This window comes from Callithrix jacchus, chromosome 7, assembly GCF_049354715.1.
Source record: "Callithrix jacchus isolate 240 chromosome 7, calJac240_pri, whole genome shotgun sequence".
Classification (NCBI taxonomy): Eukaryota; Metazoa; Chordata; class Mammalia; order Primates; family Cebidae; genus Callithrix; species Callithrix jacchus.
Window position 1 is genome coordinate 122,648,733 of NC_133508.1, and position 17,945 is coordinate 122,666,677.

At 37.3% G+C, this 17,945-nt stretch overlaps 1 protein-coding gene across 7 annotated transcripts in view; it reads right to left on the reverse strand.

Annotated features, from left to right (window-relative positions):
- The window catches only part of DDAH1 (dimethylarginine dimethylaminohydrolase 1), a 275,942-nt gene that overhangs the window by 100,841 nt on the left and 157,156 nt on the right, over nt 1-17,945 (reverse strand). Inside the window, exon 1 of one of the 7 annotated variants that reach the window (XM_078332350.1) lies at nt 459-584. The exons of the other annotated variants lie outside the window; for them this stretch is intronic. Within the exon in view, the coding sequence (XP_078188476.1) occupies nt 459-461 (3 nt within the window). The 5' untranslated portion in view covers nt 462-584. Of the gene's footprint in view, nt 1-458; nt 585-17,945 lie in introns of those variants that run through there. 7 annotated transcript variants of the gene reach the window in all.

Consider the following 17,945-nt stretch of genomic DNA (forward strand, 5'->3'; position numbering starts at 1 on the left):
ATGGATACAGGTTGTATTCTTGGCGAAATTTACTTGTTACATTTTAACAATGTAATTGCTGACAAGAAAACACATTAGTACAAAACAATTTCTATATCTTAAATCATAACTATATTCCTTCTGCCACTTTTAATAGGATAATGAATATTTCTATAACTAGTTTTTAACAAGTTTCTAAAATATTTTTAAGCCCATACAAAAGAAAAGAAGGTTTATGGAATTTTTAAGAACTACATCTTATATTTCACAAATAAAGCTAAACAGAAAAATGCAGATCAACATTACAATTCACAAGTATTGAGCATTTAATGACCTCTATTTCTAGAATCCACTTCTTAGAAGATGCCACCAGTTCATATTGACCCATTATACATGAAACTTCTGCCTATAACATTGCAGGTGACAAAGCCTGAAAGACCACATTCCAGAAGGTACTGCTAAGCTTCATTTGTCCTTACCATAGCTGACTGCCATCAAATTGCCATCTAGAACTGCTTTTGGGAAGCAGTTCCTCCACAATCTTTTCAACAGATTCCCTGTATTAACATCCACCTGTGTTACTGAAGAACAGTCTGACCCGGATTGAGCCATGGAGCAAATAATAACACTAACTGCAGCTCCAGACAGAAAAAAAAAATAGTTCATTTTCCAGACTCTTGTGGGAATACAGAGCATGTCTGCTGAAACTGAATCCAAGAGTTCAATGATATTGTAGACTCAAGTATTTCTTTATATTCCACATAATAGCTTTTCCGTTCTTGGTGTTTTATAACACACTTCTGAGCCATGATTTAGAAAGTGAGGGAAATTCTCTCTCTCTTTCTCTCAAGTTGAATTATATAAAAGTTAAAACTGCAAGGTGAAACTCTAACAGAAAACCACAGGAGTTGCTCTATGGAGTGCTCTCAATGGCCCCCATCACTGCAACTTAAGTCAGTTTATGTGGACGTTCTTTATTTTGAGGGAATGCCATTTCTTTAGGCATTAAATCTAATCTCTTTCCTTTGGGTTTTGTTTTGCTTCATTTTTGCCAGAGAGTGACCAACCAAACAATCTACCATAGAAAACTTGAGTATTACATCTTCATTCTCACATTTTCAACCCTGTTTTCTCTCTTGACAAGGATATACATGTTATTTTGCTGGTATCACTGCTGAGCTGTACGAGGCCTTCTCTTTTTATGCAGAGGCCATCACAGTCATCAGTTTTATGTAGCTGCCACTTCATACTACTGTATCCTAAGAGCAGACATGCTAGCAATTCTCTTCAGTTTAATTTAATATATAAGCCACATGGATCTATTTATTAGCTGATATTAGCCTCCAACATCTAATATAACAAATATTACCTAAAAGAAATAGGGCTTAAACTGTATCTAAGATTACAGAGGGAAATAGTCAACCACCTGAGGAAAAGATCTGGTTTTTCCCTGCTATTAAAAATTTCCTATAAAAACACTGTACTTGGTTCTATAGAGGGCATGCATCATCAGGTTTTGAGTACAGACATGGAGACAGTTCCTTTAAATAAACACAGGTGTCAGGAAGCTTAAGCATGTAAATGGTGTCACACCTTATTTTTCTATAAGCTTAAAGTCTTGAAAAGTAATATTGTGGATCAACAGGAGCAGGGCCGGTACCAAGGCATGATCCATTCCCTGCTTCACATTTGGCTGAAGAAGGGCTTGGTCCTTGGCTGGATCTAAAAAGTGCCCTAAAAAAGGCCCTGCTTTATAGCAGTGAATAGTAAACTGGAGATACCATGTTGGAATACAAGACTTAAGAGAAGGTGGAGTCCTCAATGAAAACCAGAGAGCCTCAGAGAGAGAGGGGATACAAGAACCCCAGAATCACCAGTGTTTTGTTTCTCTGTAAGAAAGAAGGCCAAGGTGGAAGACTATCCCATGTCTTCTTACTCCAAGCTGCCCTCATGAGATGAATACTCTCAGCCACTCACTTGAATACTTCTCTTTTGAAAATAGAAGTAAAACCAAACACTTATGTTGACAACTTAAAACAAAGAGGTTTGGTTGTATTTAAGAGCAAATGAATACTAGCATCCAACAGTTTTAAAGAAGCTAAGAACTGATATTCATCCAGGCCCAACTATGTGCCAGGGCTACCTACCATATTTCTTCATTTGAATTTCATAGCCACCCATGGTGGTGTGCATTATTATGCTTACTTTATAAATGTGGAGGAGTAATTTGTTCAAGGCCACACTATCTAGAACATGGAGCAACCAGACCTGTCCAATTCCAAAAGCCATATTTTATCTCAAAAGCTTCTTTTAGAATATTTGATATAGTCCTCAAGAGAGATTTATGAAATAGAATTTTATCTTGAGAAACTAAGAAATACAGAAGAGAAGCTTTCCTCATCACTACATATGGATCTAATAAACTTAAAAATATCTTGTTTTTGGGGAAAGATACACTATACTTTGTTTCTTTATCTCCTTAAATTTGTAGTCCAAATTATCCCGTCCTCTCCGCAAAATGAAATGGTAACCTCTGTGATAAATTATGAGATTCTCTATAATGTAAAATCCTCATTAAGTCCAAAGAGAAAAGAAATAAAACAACATCATTATATGTTTTAAAACATGAAAGATTCAAGGATACATATAGAACATAGTATACTTTTAAAAACATTTTAATTTTTTAATTGATAAAAATTGTGTATGTTTATGGAATACAGCATTATGCTTTGAAATATGTATACATTGTGGAATGGCTGAATCAGGCATATGCCTTTCCTCATATACTGATCATTTATTTGTGGTGAGAACACAGAACACATACAATTTGCTCCCTTAGTTTTCTACTATACAATGCACTGTTATTACATATAGAGAACAGAATATACTATAAACATTCATAAACAGGAAGCTTAAAAAAGTTATAGTCCTTTATTTCATGGTAGTTTTAAATTTTTATGTTTTTTAAACTATTATATTAAAGCTTTAAAATAAGATACTAAATTACAAAGGTCTTTATGACTCAAAGAGAAACAAGGAAAATTAGAGTATATTTAACAAAATTTAAAGAAAATGTTTTTCATTTGAGATATGTAAGAACAAAAGCACATTATGTTTCTCTAAGAGAGTTAAGACCTTCCTCCTTGAGTTTTTGTTTTCCATGTGTCCACTTTTTAAATGTTTCCATTTCCTCCACACACACATTTCTGAAAAGTTATGAGCAGGAAGTTTTCTCACGTATGTTCCCAAGTAGAAAGTTCTCCAGCTGCACATAGACTTTCCCATTGCCCCAATATTAAAGTTCTGGGTAAAATTTTAATTATTAATTTAGGAAAGATGAGGCATTTTTAAAATTTAATACAGTTTGCCCTTTTTACAGACCATGTAGAATAAAGCCTTAGTAGTATGCTTAAAAAATCTCTTAGCAACTGAGAGCAGAGCTGGCCAACAATGGATGATTCATTGATTTAGCTTGAGTGTGCAGGAATGTCTGCCAAAAGGTCTGAAAAAACTCACATTGCTAGACACTATGGTAAAACGTACCCTGACCTCTTTTAAAACTCTATCAGAGCGGAAAGTTAAACTCGCAGCTTTCCAGCAATTCACTGGCATCTGGAAACACACTTGAATTATAATATCTTGCTTTTATAACAATCGATAGATTATTATTTTCACCTAATTAGACAATGGCTGCTACTAATTGGAGGTTTCTAAGGGGACACCACAGTGTTTTTAAGCACTAAAAATAATGGTTTCCTATTCAATTTAAATCTGAAAGGAGGCTTTTTCAAATCTGAAACTGAAAGAGCTGATTGTTGGTTTTTGGTAATATTGACCTAAGGGTTATGAAACATTACCCTAAACAATAATTTGTGCATTTAAAATTGGTAAACATTATGTAACAGATACCCCGTGTCTTTCAGTTTATGCATATATGTAAAGATTATAGCAGGACATCCTACCTCATATTTATATAAAATTCAAAAGAGCTTGGCTCTTTTGGTTACATCTGTCACTTGTCTCCTCAACAGCCTTTTTAGGGGCAAGTATTATTTCTCTTGCTTTAGAACTAGAAGACCGTGCATGTGGAATTTTAAATTGTTGGCTTGAGTTCATAGGTATTCAAATCAAGTGCAGGCCCAGGTTTACAAACGGATATTCTAGTTTAAAATTGAGTATTAGATACATTGCACTACTTTATCCCCCACAACTTCAGCGGCTGTAATACAAATAATCCATGAAACCAAATCCTTGTTTCCCAGTGGTGAACAAAGATGTACTTACTAATTTCTTTTGCCCTTCACAAATGTAAGCATAGAGCAAGGAATGTTCTGCCTTGAAAGAGTGTGCTTTTGTCTGCTTTACTTCTTCCTAATCTTTCTCCTCTCCTTTTTTTTTTGGGGGGGGGTAAAATATTCAGGATTAACTGAACACTTCCCTCCACCACCCCAGAGGTAACCATCTTTATCAGTTTGAAGTACTCCTTTTCATATTGTTTTCTGTGGCATTTCTGTGATCAAATGAATACATATAAAACATATAATTTTGATTTACATGTTTTCCCTGTTTAATATATTATTGCATATTGTTCTATAAGTTACTTTACTAAAAAAGTACTTCTTGGAAATCTTTTCATGTCTGTACATTTGAATCTATTTCATTTTTAAAATTGCTAATAAGTATGTCACAGAGTTAGCTTACTTTCTGAAATGTGGCAAGTTATACATATCCACTAAAAATACAGCTATTCTTCCAGCATAACCTAGATGGTCACATAGAACAAAACAGCATATGGAAAAGTACAAATGAGTGAAAAAATTTAGTCTGATTTTTAAAAATTTACTTCACTCTTGACAATTATATGTATCCAATAGCACCAGAGGCAATGAATGGGTTTGTTAGATTGGATCCAAATAGTAAGATGGTAATGATGGGGATCTTGCAAGAAGGGGGCCTTGTCACTTGAAGCAGAGAACAGAGCTTTATGGGTCAAAGCTGAATAGAACACACATGGTTCCTACCCTCATGGGGGTAACAGTCTAACTCTTAAAGATCCTCCAACTTTACCCCCTCCTTTCCATTCCCACAGTAACTGACAGATTAAACCAAACCTTTCCAACCCACAACCTGCGTGCCACATGAGGCCCAGGATGTCTTTTGCAGCCCAACACAAATTTGTAAACTTTCTTAAAACGTTAGGAGACTTTGTGATTTTTTTTTTTTTAGCTCACCAGCTATTGTTAGTGAGCTAACAATATATGTGGCTCAAGACAATTTTTCTTCCAATGTGGCCCAGGAAAGCCAAAAGATTGGACACCCCGGTCTAAATTTTCCACATTTCTGGTATGAACTATTGCAGGAACCCCTAAGTGGTTTTCTTGAGTGCAAAGTTTTGAACTGTTAATCAGCAGGGACATTCCCAAAGAAAAAGATCTGATCACGTCACTGCCCAAAGCAAACACCTTTGTTATTTTCCCTTAAACAACAATACAGAACAAAGTGTAATCATCTCAACCTACATTCATAGTCTAACTTCTCAATTTTTCTCCTGTTACTTTAAGTTCTAGTCACATACAAAGTTCCTAATGCTCTGTGGATATTCTATGTCATACTTCTATGCTTTTTCACATACTGCCTAAAACCTCTTTACCTTCTCTACCTGGACCTCCTGCTTGTTCCTCTAGACCACCTTCAGGAATGCCTCTTTGGTGAAGGGCTACCAGAACTTCCACAGCAGGGATTTACTTTTTCTGTGCTCCCAAAGCAGGTTGCATTCACCTGTGTAATAGCATTTCACGCTGTTTCAGCATTTATGTAAAGCATATGTTTTTAAGAAATTGTACATATTAGTTGAAAACCAATTGTAAAGCACCTAGCTAAGGTTTTGTCAAATCTTAAGTTATTGGTCATAACTCATTGCTATACTAGTCCTCAGCCCTACTTGAGTTGTTGAACTGCAAGTTAATTGGGAAGATCCAAAGCCAATTGTAATCATAACAATTCTCCTTATGTATATATCAACAGAGATTATGAAAATATAGATTAGCTGAGCACAGAGGCTCAGGTCTGTATTCCCAGCACTTTAGGAGGCTGAGATGGGAAGATCACTTGAGCTCAGGAGTTCAAGCCCAGCCTGAGTAGGATGCAACCCTGTCTCTACAAAAATTAGCCAAGCACACTGACACACTCCTGTAGTCCAGCTACATGGGAGGCTGAGGTGGGAGAATCACCTGAGTCCGGGAAGCAGACACTGCAGTGAGCTGTGATCATGCCACTAACACTCCAGCCTGGGTAACAAAGTGAGACCCTTTCTCAAAGGAGTAAAAAACCAGATCTACAGAAATTTCCTTAAAACTGATGATGGTTATCTCTTTTTGAAAAAAAGGAAATGAGATTAATACTGAATATTCTGGGGTTCAGGCACTGAGTATAATTGAGTTTAAAACACATAATTTGAATAAAATTTTAAAGATAACTTTGTAGTTGACATGACCTAGTCTGAAGAGTATTTTGATTCTCAGTGTTACTTAAGTCTGTCTCATAAAAATAATTAAGTCTTTGCTTCTCTGCTGGAATGTCAAAGTATACAAGCCAATGAGAAATATCTCCTTGCTTCTGGCAGAATAACCTAGGGGAGTATGAATCTATAAGAAGCAGGCATTCTGATGATAGGTGTGGGAAGGAGGGAGGGAGATAGTATAAAAGGGTAGAGTCAACAATCAGGGAGGCTGTAAGCTGTCGTAGATAGCACTGTGCATCCATGGTGCTGAGATGATGTCTTGAGACTCAACTCTACCCAAGCATATTCTTCACAGGTCCACCGACTGAGTGCCTTGGCAGGGATCCAGACCAGCCATCTTAGTCTAGCCCACAAGTTATCATACCATCACAAGAAACACTGCAGTGCATATGAAGACATTTAACCACAGTCATCCATGAAACAGACCAATAACAGTTGACAGAGAGGCAGGAGTCTAAAAAATAGCAATAAATTGTTATGAATTGCCTGGAATTAACAAATTAAACATCTGGAACAATTGCAGTAAGCAGCTTAGAGTAATATTTAAAAAACAAACTACAAGTGTTAAGGTCAAGTAACTCAAACAGGGGAATTCACATAACTAGAGAAACAATTATAAAGGTAACAGGCCTGCCTTAAGTAGGATGCTCACTTGCTCGGCAAAGTAAATTTTGATGCTGATGAGGGGACTGATGCTGTGTTCACTACCATGCTGTGCTGTCCTTCTGTGTCCTACACCAAACCGCATGAGCTTATTTGGGGGCAGGGACTATGTCTTTCATTTCTGGATCCCCCAGGTCTTAGCAAAATGGCTGTCCTGTATACATCAGTCTAGATACAGATGCCAGGACAACAGATAATTAATTCTACTGGGTCCTAAACACAAATTGTGAAACAGACATCTGCAGTTCCTGATAGCTGCCATAATGACAACTGCTGAGCCATCTGAGGCTAAACGCTATGTTTCACTATCATTCTGAGGCTCCCCATGGGGACTGCTGCTGCTGCAGATTCCTTAGAAGTATTCTGGTCATGCTGGCTTTTGCTCTGAAAGGGAGGAATCTTAAGAAACCAGAGAAAGATCAGCTGACACCTCAGCCTTAGCACTGTGGAGGCCGATCAATAGCTGGAAAAGGGTATAGAAAGGAATAAAAGCAGAACCTCCAATGTACCCAGGCCGGAAGGAAGTTTCTCCACTGATATCATCAGAACTTCCATCTAAATTATCCCACCGATATAGAATTTAAGAGAGGCATTGGACAATTTAAAAAATTCCTACATGTACCAAATTCCAGGCATAGTGCCAATGGTAGGGAAACCAGTATTCTTTTTTAAAATTAACTTAAAACATGTGAAAAGTTTTAGGGCCTGGGATAGTCTCCTGTTTACTATAAACATCTTTATAATTCAACTCCCTGTGACTACAGGAATTTCTTGAGCTGGAGTCTACTATGTCATGCTAGATGCCCTAATGCTGTTAAAGTGACACAAATGAACACAGATGTAATCAGGCTGTTGGAACACACTGAATTTCATCTTTCAGGGTCTTCTAACAATTGTTCATCTGCCTCTTTTAGCTAGTCCCTCATGGAAAACCACAATGACCCCTTTACTCAACGCAAGACGATCTTCCTGTGACTGAAGTCTCTTGGTCATTACTGGCTCTGGCCTTTGCTGGGTGATTTCTTCCACCTAAAATGTCTTCCCCTCTTCTTTACTACCAATTGGTGTAGTATGGTCCAAAACTTCCCCTTTGTTTTCCCCTAATCCTATCTCTTCTTGGCTTCATCATGTTGAAGGTATCTGTCGAGAGGACATTCTTATCCCTCATCCTTGGAAAAGCATCAAGTAGTTCTCTACAGAATAATGAGATCTAGTCTAAAGGACAGTGCAAATAGCACGTATAAAATATTTTGAGGGTCAGGCATGGTGGCTATCACCTGTAATCCCAGCATTTAGGGAGGCCAGGGCAGGCAGATTGCTTGAGCCAAGGAGTTCAAGACCCTCTGAGTAACATGGCAAGACCTCACCTCTACAGAAAACTCAAAAATTAGCTGGGCATGATGGCACACACCTTTAGACCCACCTACTTGGGAGACCAAGGTGGGAGGATTGATTGAGCCTAGGAGGTCGAGGCTCAATCAAACATTTTTTTTTTGAGGAGCGGTTACTTTGTTAATATATTCTAGAAATATATGACCAGAGAAAAATGTAAAAGAAATCCATTACTGTGAATACCTACCTACCAGCCTGCTACATGATTATTACCATTATCAAGTTCTAACTGCTTTTGATGGAATCAAGGAAATTTAGTGCACTTTAAACAACTGAACTGAATCTATGATAAGTAGGAAGTAAAGGAAATTTACTTAAAGTTTTACCATATAAGGACACAGGATCCCAATCCTATGAACCTGTGCCTTAGCACATATTTTCTGCAGCTGCTGATACACTTCAGAGCCAAAACTAAGCTTTGAAAGTTTGGATTCCTATGTGTTGTGATAATCAGCTGGGGTTTGGAAATGCCTTCAAAAATCTAATGCTCTGGCCCTTTAACAAGGCTTCTGAAAAAACAATTTAACATCTGGAATCAAGTATTTTGTGGAAGTCCAAGACCAACAGGGCAAAGAACATTTCTTTCAGTAACAGTTAAAATGTGGCACTTCCTTCTCCTTCATCAAATAAATGGGTTCATTTTACAAAGATTCTGAGGTAGTTTATGATAAGGAAAATAGGGAATAGAAGCAAGGTATAGAAAACAGGATACTCCAGATATTTATCACTGGAAGTCTTTCCTAAATGTGCTGCTTCATTCTTCCAGCATCATTTTGTCTTCCGAAATTCAAATCCGAAAAATAATTAAAGTCAAGCCTCCTTCATTTAACCTTTCTGAGAGACTGCAGAGTGAGGATGAGTAAAGAAGTTACACAGTTCATCTTTCACCTTTTCCAACATACTTCAGAAGAAGACAGAAACAGTGACTGAACATAGGGATTTCTTAAGTCTCTGGGCAGCTACAGTAACTCAGATCAAATACAAAAACAGAAGTGGTTATATCTACTGAATGTTTACTAATTCTCTAGATTTTAGATATTGCTTAAAACAACATATGAAACTGAGTTCCTACTAAAATAACAACATGACATTTATTGAATGCTTAACATGTATCAGGTCAGGCGCTATACATTTAACTTTCAAAATAATTATTGTTATCCTTTTTTCTTGTGATGAGTAATTAATACAGTGGTATGGTGAAACCGGCAGAGAGAGACACAAATAGAACAGAACAATAAAATAGATGGATTAGAACCCAGAAACAGATCCACACATATATAGGGCTAGAGCCCACAAGAGAGAGAGTATTGTAGATCATCAGGTAAAGGACAGACATTCAATAATGGTGCCAGGAGGGTTAGTTCTCCATATAGGGTATGGGTAACAAGAAAAAAAAAAAGAAATTGGATCCCATCCTCACACAATGTATAAGAATACATTCCAAATGGAAGTGAGGTCTTAAACAGTAAAGGCAAAATGCTAAAGCTTTTAGAAGACAATGTAAGGAAAGGATCTGACCACATTGAAATTAACAGCTATGGTTCATCATCTGAAAGTACGACAGAGTCAAAAGGCAAGCCACAAACTTGGAGACAATATTTGCAATACATACAATCAACAAATGATATTTCCAGAACATATAAAGAACTCCTTTGAAAAAAAGAGAAACAACTCAATAGAAAAATGGGCAATTGATTGATAGGTACAGTGTGTCTCTCCTCCACTTTCCAAGAAATGGAGGCGATTCTCCTTAACCCACTTATCTACAATGCTCTCTTTGTCATGAGTTATGGCCCTATATATATGTGTGGAGTTGTTTCTGAGTTATTCCTTCTATTTTATTGTTCTTTGAAAGTGAAGGAGAGACTCAAAGACTACCTGGCTCACAGGAGGCATTCAAACAACATTTGATTCATGAACAAAAACTCATAAACATATGAAAAGATACCCAAGCTCACTGGTAATCAGGGAAGGAAAAATGAAAAACACAATGGTTTCATTTTTTAAAAAATAAAAGGAAAATTTAAAAATCAAAATTTAGAAGGCTCCTGTGACTTTGTTAACAAAAAACAAGTATTTCAAGTGTTAGAGAGAATGTGGTACAAGGAGTACTTTTTTTTTTTTTAGACAGAGTCTAGCACTGTCACCTGGGCTGGAGTGCAATGGTGTGATCTTGGCTCACTGCAACCTTTGCCTCCTGGGTTCAAGCGATTCTCCTGCCTCAGCCTCCTGAGTAGCTGGGATTACAGGCACCCACCACCATGTTCAGCTAATTTTTCATATTTTTAGTAGAGATGGGTTTCACTATGTTGGCCAGGATGGTCTTGAATTCCTGACCTTATGATTCTGACTCCTGGCCTCCCAAAGTGCTGGGATTACAGGTGTGAGCCATAGCACCCAGCCAATGGGCACTTTTACCCATAGCTTGTGAGAACGTAAATGCCTGAAAACCATTTCAACATGGTTAAAATCTTGTACACTTTACAAGCCAGCTCTACTCCTTGATAGTGGAGCGAATCTCTAGCACGTGTGACCTAGGAGATATATTTAAGTTTATTAATTGCAGGATTGCTCATATTAATCGCAAGAAACAATCCAAATGTAAATCAGAATAAATTGAATATAGTTATACACGGAAATAAAGTATACAGTAAAGTAAAAGAAGTCACACAAAAATATATAAAATATGAGTCTATGTAAAGTTCAAAAACAGATAAAATAAAACACTATATTATTTGGGGGGAAACAGAAAAGTAATAAAATTATAAAGAAAAACAAGGGAATAGGTTGACATAAAATTCAGATAAGTAGTTACTCTTATGGGGAAGACTATGGTTGAGCAGAGGTTCACAGAGGCCTTCTAAATTTTGACTTTTTAAATCTGTGTAATAAGTACATAGATATTCATTCTATTTTCTTTAAACTGTTGTTTTAAAACATTATTCTGAATGCATAAAGTACTTTTCAAGAACTAAAAAAATTATATGTCAGCTACATTTTAAAATGAATCAAATTCTTCATGAATCCTACCATAGGAATTATCTGAATTATCTATTTATACAAATTATATTATGTAAGTTTTAGAAAAGTAACTTTAAAAAAGAAAAGCAAATAAAATAACTTCTTTATTAATGCTGATGTTCATACTTTTAGTTTTGAGTTTGCTTATGTTAGGACATATTTGCATACTTTGAGGGATGAAAAAATAATATAAACTTTTTGAATCTTTCACTCTAACAAAATCTTCTCACAGTTTTTGTGTAACTGTGACTTTGGTTTCTTTCCATAAACAGTATTTCAGTTTTTTGTTTTTTTTTTTTAGACGGAGTCTTGCTCTTTCTTGCCCAGGGCTGGAATGCAATCTCAGCTCACTGCAGCCTCTGCATCCTGGATTCAAGTGATTCTCCTGAGTAGCTGGAACTACAGGCGACCACCATGACAACAGCTAATTTTTGTATTTTTAGTAGAGACAGCTACTAAAACAACACCATGTTAGCCAGGCTGGTCTCGAACTTCTGACCTCAGGCGATCCATCTGCCTTGGCCTTCTAAAGTGTTGGGATTACAGGTGTGAGCCGCCATGCCCAGCCTACAAACAGTATTTGACTAGTTTGATTATCTGCAGGGAAATGTTCATAAAGTTCATAATATTCCAAGGATATTTATTTTAAAAACAGGTATCTCTAGTTTCTGGAAAAGAAAGAATTTAGAATAGTTTGGTCAGACCTGGAGTGGATCAGAAAACTAAACTGGTGCCTCCTTCTTTTTCCTTTTTTTGAGATAGGTCTTTCTCTATCGCTAAGGCTGGAGTGTAGTTGCATGATCATGGCTCATTGTAACCTCTGCCCCATGGGCTCAAGTGATTCTCTCACCTCGTCTCTTGAGTAGCTGTGACCACAGGTGCACACCACAGTGTCCAGCTAACTTTTTTATTTTTTGTAGAGATGGAGTTTTGCCATGATGCTCAGGCTGGTCTTGAACTCCCAAGCTCAAGCAATCTGTCTGCCTTGGCCTCCCAAAGAGGTAGGATTACAAGCATGAGCCACTGTACCTGGATGAACTGGTGTTTTCTAACCAAGGTTCTTTCAGAAGCTTTTACCAACACTGGATTGTATTTTATTTTTTAGAAGACCATTTTTGTGGACGAAACCCACCAACTGTAAAATGATCAAATAACCAGGTGAAAAAATATGATTTTAGTGAAGGGACTCTGCTGGCACCACGAGATGAAATCTGAGACCCCCACAGCCAAGCTGGCTGGGCTGGAAGGCTGTGCGGAGCACAACGTGCAGCCAGGAATTGGCTCTGGCCAAGGACAGCTGCCTCCTGGCAGGGCTGGATCAGCCTACTGTGCTGGGTGAGTGGGAACAGTGGGGAGGGAAGCCAGGCCTGGCTGTGCGCAAGAGCCCCATTCACAGAGAGGCAAGTGGGTTTGATTTACTTGGGTTCTAGGAATTTGGGTCCACATCCCTTCCATCATGCCAGTGCCCACCCCCAAAATCACCATCCCTACACCCTCTAAATGTTGACAGGGCAGGTTCCGCACCACTCTTACAGCTTAGTTGACTGAGAAGTCCAATCATATTTTCTGAGAATTTAAGCAAACAGGATCCCTAAGAGAACTAGAGTTGGAATGTAAATCCTATCCCCCTCTAGGGAAATCGAAAAGCCTTAAAAATATTCCTCTTTATCAATCTTAATACTCTCCTTGTAATCATTAGCATCTTCCCGCAATATTATTCAATTCAAAAAGAATAAAACAACCTCTGTCCTCTCAACCCCCAAAGAGTATGTATTTATTTGCCTTATAAAAGCCATTTCTCTCATGAATCGAAGAGTGAATTTAGAAAATCAATTGCAAGATAATTGAAAAATACCCTGATTTGAAAACTGAAAATAGACCATTGTAAAGCTGAGATCCTTTAAAAGATGGTCTTTAAGACTGTTTTAGAAATATAATTATTACATATATTTACATACCACATACTATTCTGCTAATGATTACAAATCATGGTTGCCTTGCGGAAAGTCTGTAGGAAATGGTGGCAGAAGATAAGCTTTTAAACTGTTTGATTAGGATGGGTGTAATGACCAAATCTACAGGGCTCTTTGAAAACATTAGGATAAGAGACTGAAATAGCTGCTTCATCTTTTTGAACCTCATTTGTTATTAAGCTAGTTGCTGCTGCAGGCAGATAAAATCCAAGACCAAACACAAAACATACATTTGATTCAGCAGGAGGCTTATCTCAACAAGTGGACCAATCAAAATTTGGCCCAAGAAATGCATTATTCTTTTTTATCCCAAAGATTCAAGGTCTCTCTACAGTGTAACAAAAAGTGAAAACATGAAAGGTTAATTTGTTTTTTGTCCCACTAAAATAAGACCAATAAACCTTGGTAAAACAAGAAATTTATGAAATTCCTTAAAAAACAAATTTCTTTTTATTTGTTTTTTATTACATAATTTGACACATCTGGGGTTTATAATTTATAGGAACAAAAAGTAAAAGACCATTAATTTGATCGGGAATGGGAGAACTTTATGATCTAAACTCTGGTGCAACATAATTTATGGACCATACACCAGGAGAAGGCATCACATTTCATGGGTACTTAAAATCTCATTTACATTTTTCAGTTAAATACCCATTTGCAGAGAAAATCAACAAAAGTTTTTATCTTTCAGCCTTTCTCTCTAGCAGGCTGGAAAATGAAGAATCTCTTCAAATGTTGAAAATGTCCTTTTCTGTGTTCAGGAATGCTGCCACTGCTCCTTTTAACACAGTGCCCATATCCCTGGGCTTTCCCAGTCCATTTGAGCTGGTTCCTGGTGCAACAGGAATGCTGTCTTCCCATGCTGTGGGTCCTATCCCATAATCAGTGTTAGTGGTGGGTAAAGGAGTGAAGCACAGATTATAGATCAGGACAGGAGAAGCCAGTCATATCTCTCCAACTTGGGGAGCCTCTGCTCATATCATAAGTTGGGCTGGTGTCTGCTTTATAAGAGGAAAAGCGCCTATGGGCCTTTGCCTATAAAAGACTGATTCTGTCCAACCTTTCCTAGCTGGACAAATCAGTTAAGTAGGATCTATAATCAACTTATGCAAAGTTTTACAGGAAAAACAAGTTGATGCATGACAGATGTGATTGCTTTTCCTAAGAAAAAGCCATTAAAGTTGTAAAAGTGTTACAGCCTTGAACAACTCCAAGAGAGACCATTCACACTGAATTTTAAATGAATGGTGTCTCCTGGAATTATGCAATGAAGTGCTCCTTCAAACAGCAGCAATAAGAAAGTCTGGGTAACATGGCTAGGTGTGGCGGCTCGTGCCTGTAATCCCAGCACTTTGGGAGGCTGAGGCGGGCAGATCACCTGAGGTCAGGAGTTCAAGACCAGCCTGACCAATATGATGAAAGCCCATCTCCACTAAAAATACAAAAAAATTAGCTGGACATGGTGGCATGTGCCTGTAATCCTAGCTACCTGGGAAGCTGAAACAGGAGAATCACTTCTGTTTTGAAAACTGAAAATAGACCATTTCTGAACCCAGAAGGCAGAGGTTGCAGTGAGCTGAGATTGTGCCATTGTACTCTAGCCTGGGCAACAGTGAAACTCCATCTAAATAAAAATAAATAAATAAAGTCTGGGTAACGTATTTGAAAAATAAACTTCCTCTTTAGGACAGTTTTAAAGAAAAATTGTGAAACCAGTACAAAAAGTTCCTATATGCACCTGCAAATGCTTTCCCCTATTACTGCCATCTTATATTAGTATGATACACTTGTTATTATACATTGGTTAACCTAATGTCCTTTTCCTGTGTTGGGATCCCATCCAGGATACAACATTGCATTTGAGTCCTCATGCCTCCATAGGCTTCTCCTGGCTATAACAATTTTTTGGACTTATTTTTGAAGACCTTGACAGTTTTGAGGAGAGTTGATCAGATTTTTTAGTTTTGTAGAATGTTCTTCAAATTGCACTTGACTGGTTTTTGTTTTTTTAATAATGACTAGCTTGGGTTTATTATTTTTTTTTGGAGAGAATCACATTTTCATCACATTTTATCAAGGGTGCATACTATCAACCCTCTGGAGCTGTGGCCTTTATATGGATGTACCATAGTTTATCTATTCACATATAGAAGGACATCTTGGTTACTTTCAGTTTTTGGTGATTATGAATAAAGCTGCTATAAACATTCACATACAAAGTTTTGCGTGGACATATGTTTTCAGTGCATTTGGGTAAATACTTAGAAGCAGGATTGCTGGGTTGTGTGATAAGATGTTTAGTTTTGAAAGAAACTATCAAAATAGCTGTTCTTATTAGCAACAAAAAGAGTGCCTATTGTTCTGCATTCTTGTCAAGTGATTGATATTGTCAGTTGTTTTTTTTTTTAATTTTAGCCATTTGAATAGGTAGGGAATGATATCTCATTTTAATTTGCAATTCCTTAACAACAAATGATGTTAAGCATCTTTTCACATTTTTTTCCATATGCATATCTTCTTTGGTGAAGAGTCTGTTCAGGCCATATTTCTATTTAATTGGGTTGTTTTCTTATTGCTGAGTTTTAAGAGTTCTTTGTATATTTTGGATAAAAATCCTTTATCAGAGACGTGTTTTGTAAATATTTTCTCCCAGCCTGTGGCTTTTTATTAGGTTTTTTTCATAGAGCAGAAGTTTTTAATTTAAATAATGTGTAGATTATCAAATTTTTCTCTTATAAATCATGCTTTTGTGTTATGCATAAAAATGCATTGTCAAACCCAAGGCCACCTACATTTTACCCTGTTTTCTTCAAGATGTTTTATAGTTTTACATTTTGCATTTTGGTGTATGATCCATTTTGCATTAATACTTACAAAAGGTGTAAGGTCTGTGTGTAGATTCACTTTTTGCCTACGGACATCTTATTGTTCCACCACCAATTGTTGAAAAGATTATCCTTTTGCCACTGAGTGGTGCTGTGGACTCAACTGAGTCCCCCTAAAATTTATATGTTTATGTCCAACCCCAGTATGGTGATATTTAGAGATAGGGTCTTTGGGAGATGAAATTTAGATAAAGTAATGAGGGTGGGACCCTCATGATGGGATTAGTGCCCTTATAAGAAGAGACACCAAAGGGCTTGCTTGTTCTCCCTGTCCATGTACACGAAGCAAGGAAAGGCCATATGAGCACACAGCAAGAAGGCAGCTGTCTGAAAGCTAGGAAGAGAGAATCCAACCATGCTGCCACCCTAATTTCAGACTTTCAGCCTCCAGACCTTTGAGAAAATAAAAATTTCTGTTGTTTAAGCCACCCAATCTATGGCACTTTGTTATAGCAGGCTGAGCAGATTAAGAGAAATGGCTTTCAATCTTTGTCAAAGATAAATTGCCTATCCTTGTGTGGGTCTATTTCTGGGTTCTCTATTCTGTCCCATTGATCTATGTGCCTATTCTTTCACCAATATACATTGTACTGATTACTGTGGCTTTATAGGAAATCTTGAATTTGGATAGTGTGAGTCTTCTGTTCTTCTTCAGTATTATGCCAGCTATTCTAGGTTTCTCACCTTTCCATACATGCTTTAGAATCAGTTTGTCATTATCTACAAAATAGCTTGCTAGAATTTTTATTGGGAATAAATCAGATATATAGGTGAAGAAGAGAATTAACATCTTATTATTTTTTTTTTTTTGAGACGGACTTTGGCTCTTGTTACCCAGGCTGGAGTGCAATGGCGCGATCTCGGCTCACTGCAACCTCCACCTCCTGGGTTCAGGCAATTCTCCTGCCTCAGCCTCCTGAGTAGCTGGGATTAAAGGCATGCGCCACCATGCCCAGCTAATTTTTGTATTTTTAGTAGAGACGGGGTTTCACCATGTTGACCAAGATGGTCTTGATCTCTTGACCTCGTGATCCACCCACCTTGGGCTCCCAAAGTGCTGGGATTACAGGCATGAGCCACCGTGCCCGGCCTGAGAATTAACATCTTAACAATATTGACTCTTCCAATTCATGACCAAGAAATCTTTACTTAAATCTTTGATTTCTTTCATCAGGCTTTTATGGTTTTCCACATAGATCTTGCACTTATTTTGGCAGATTTATACGTAGGCATTTTTCCTCCTTCCCTCCCTTCTTGCTCTCTTGGTGCTACTGTAAATGTATTGTTTTTAAATTACAATTGTTTAAGAAAGCAACTGACTTTCATATATTAACATTGTGCTCTGAGATCTTGCTATACTTCTTCATTAGTTCTAGAAGTTGTGTGTGTGTGTGTTTTGTCAGTTCTTCGGGATTTTCTTCTGGAGACAATCAGGCAAAAAATGATTAATTTCTTCCTTCTCAACCTATACTCCTTTTATTTACTTTTCTTGTCTTATTACACTAGTTA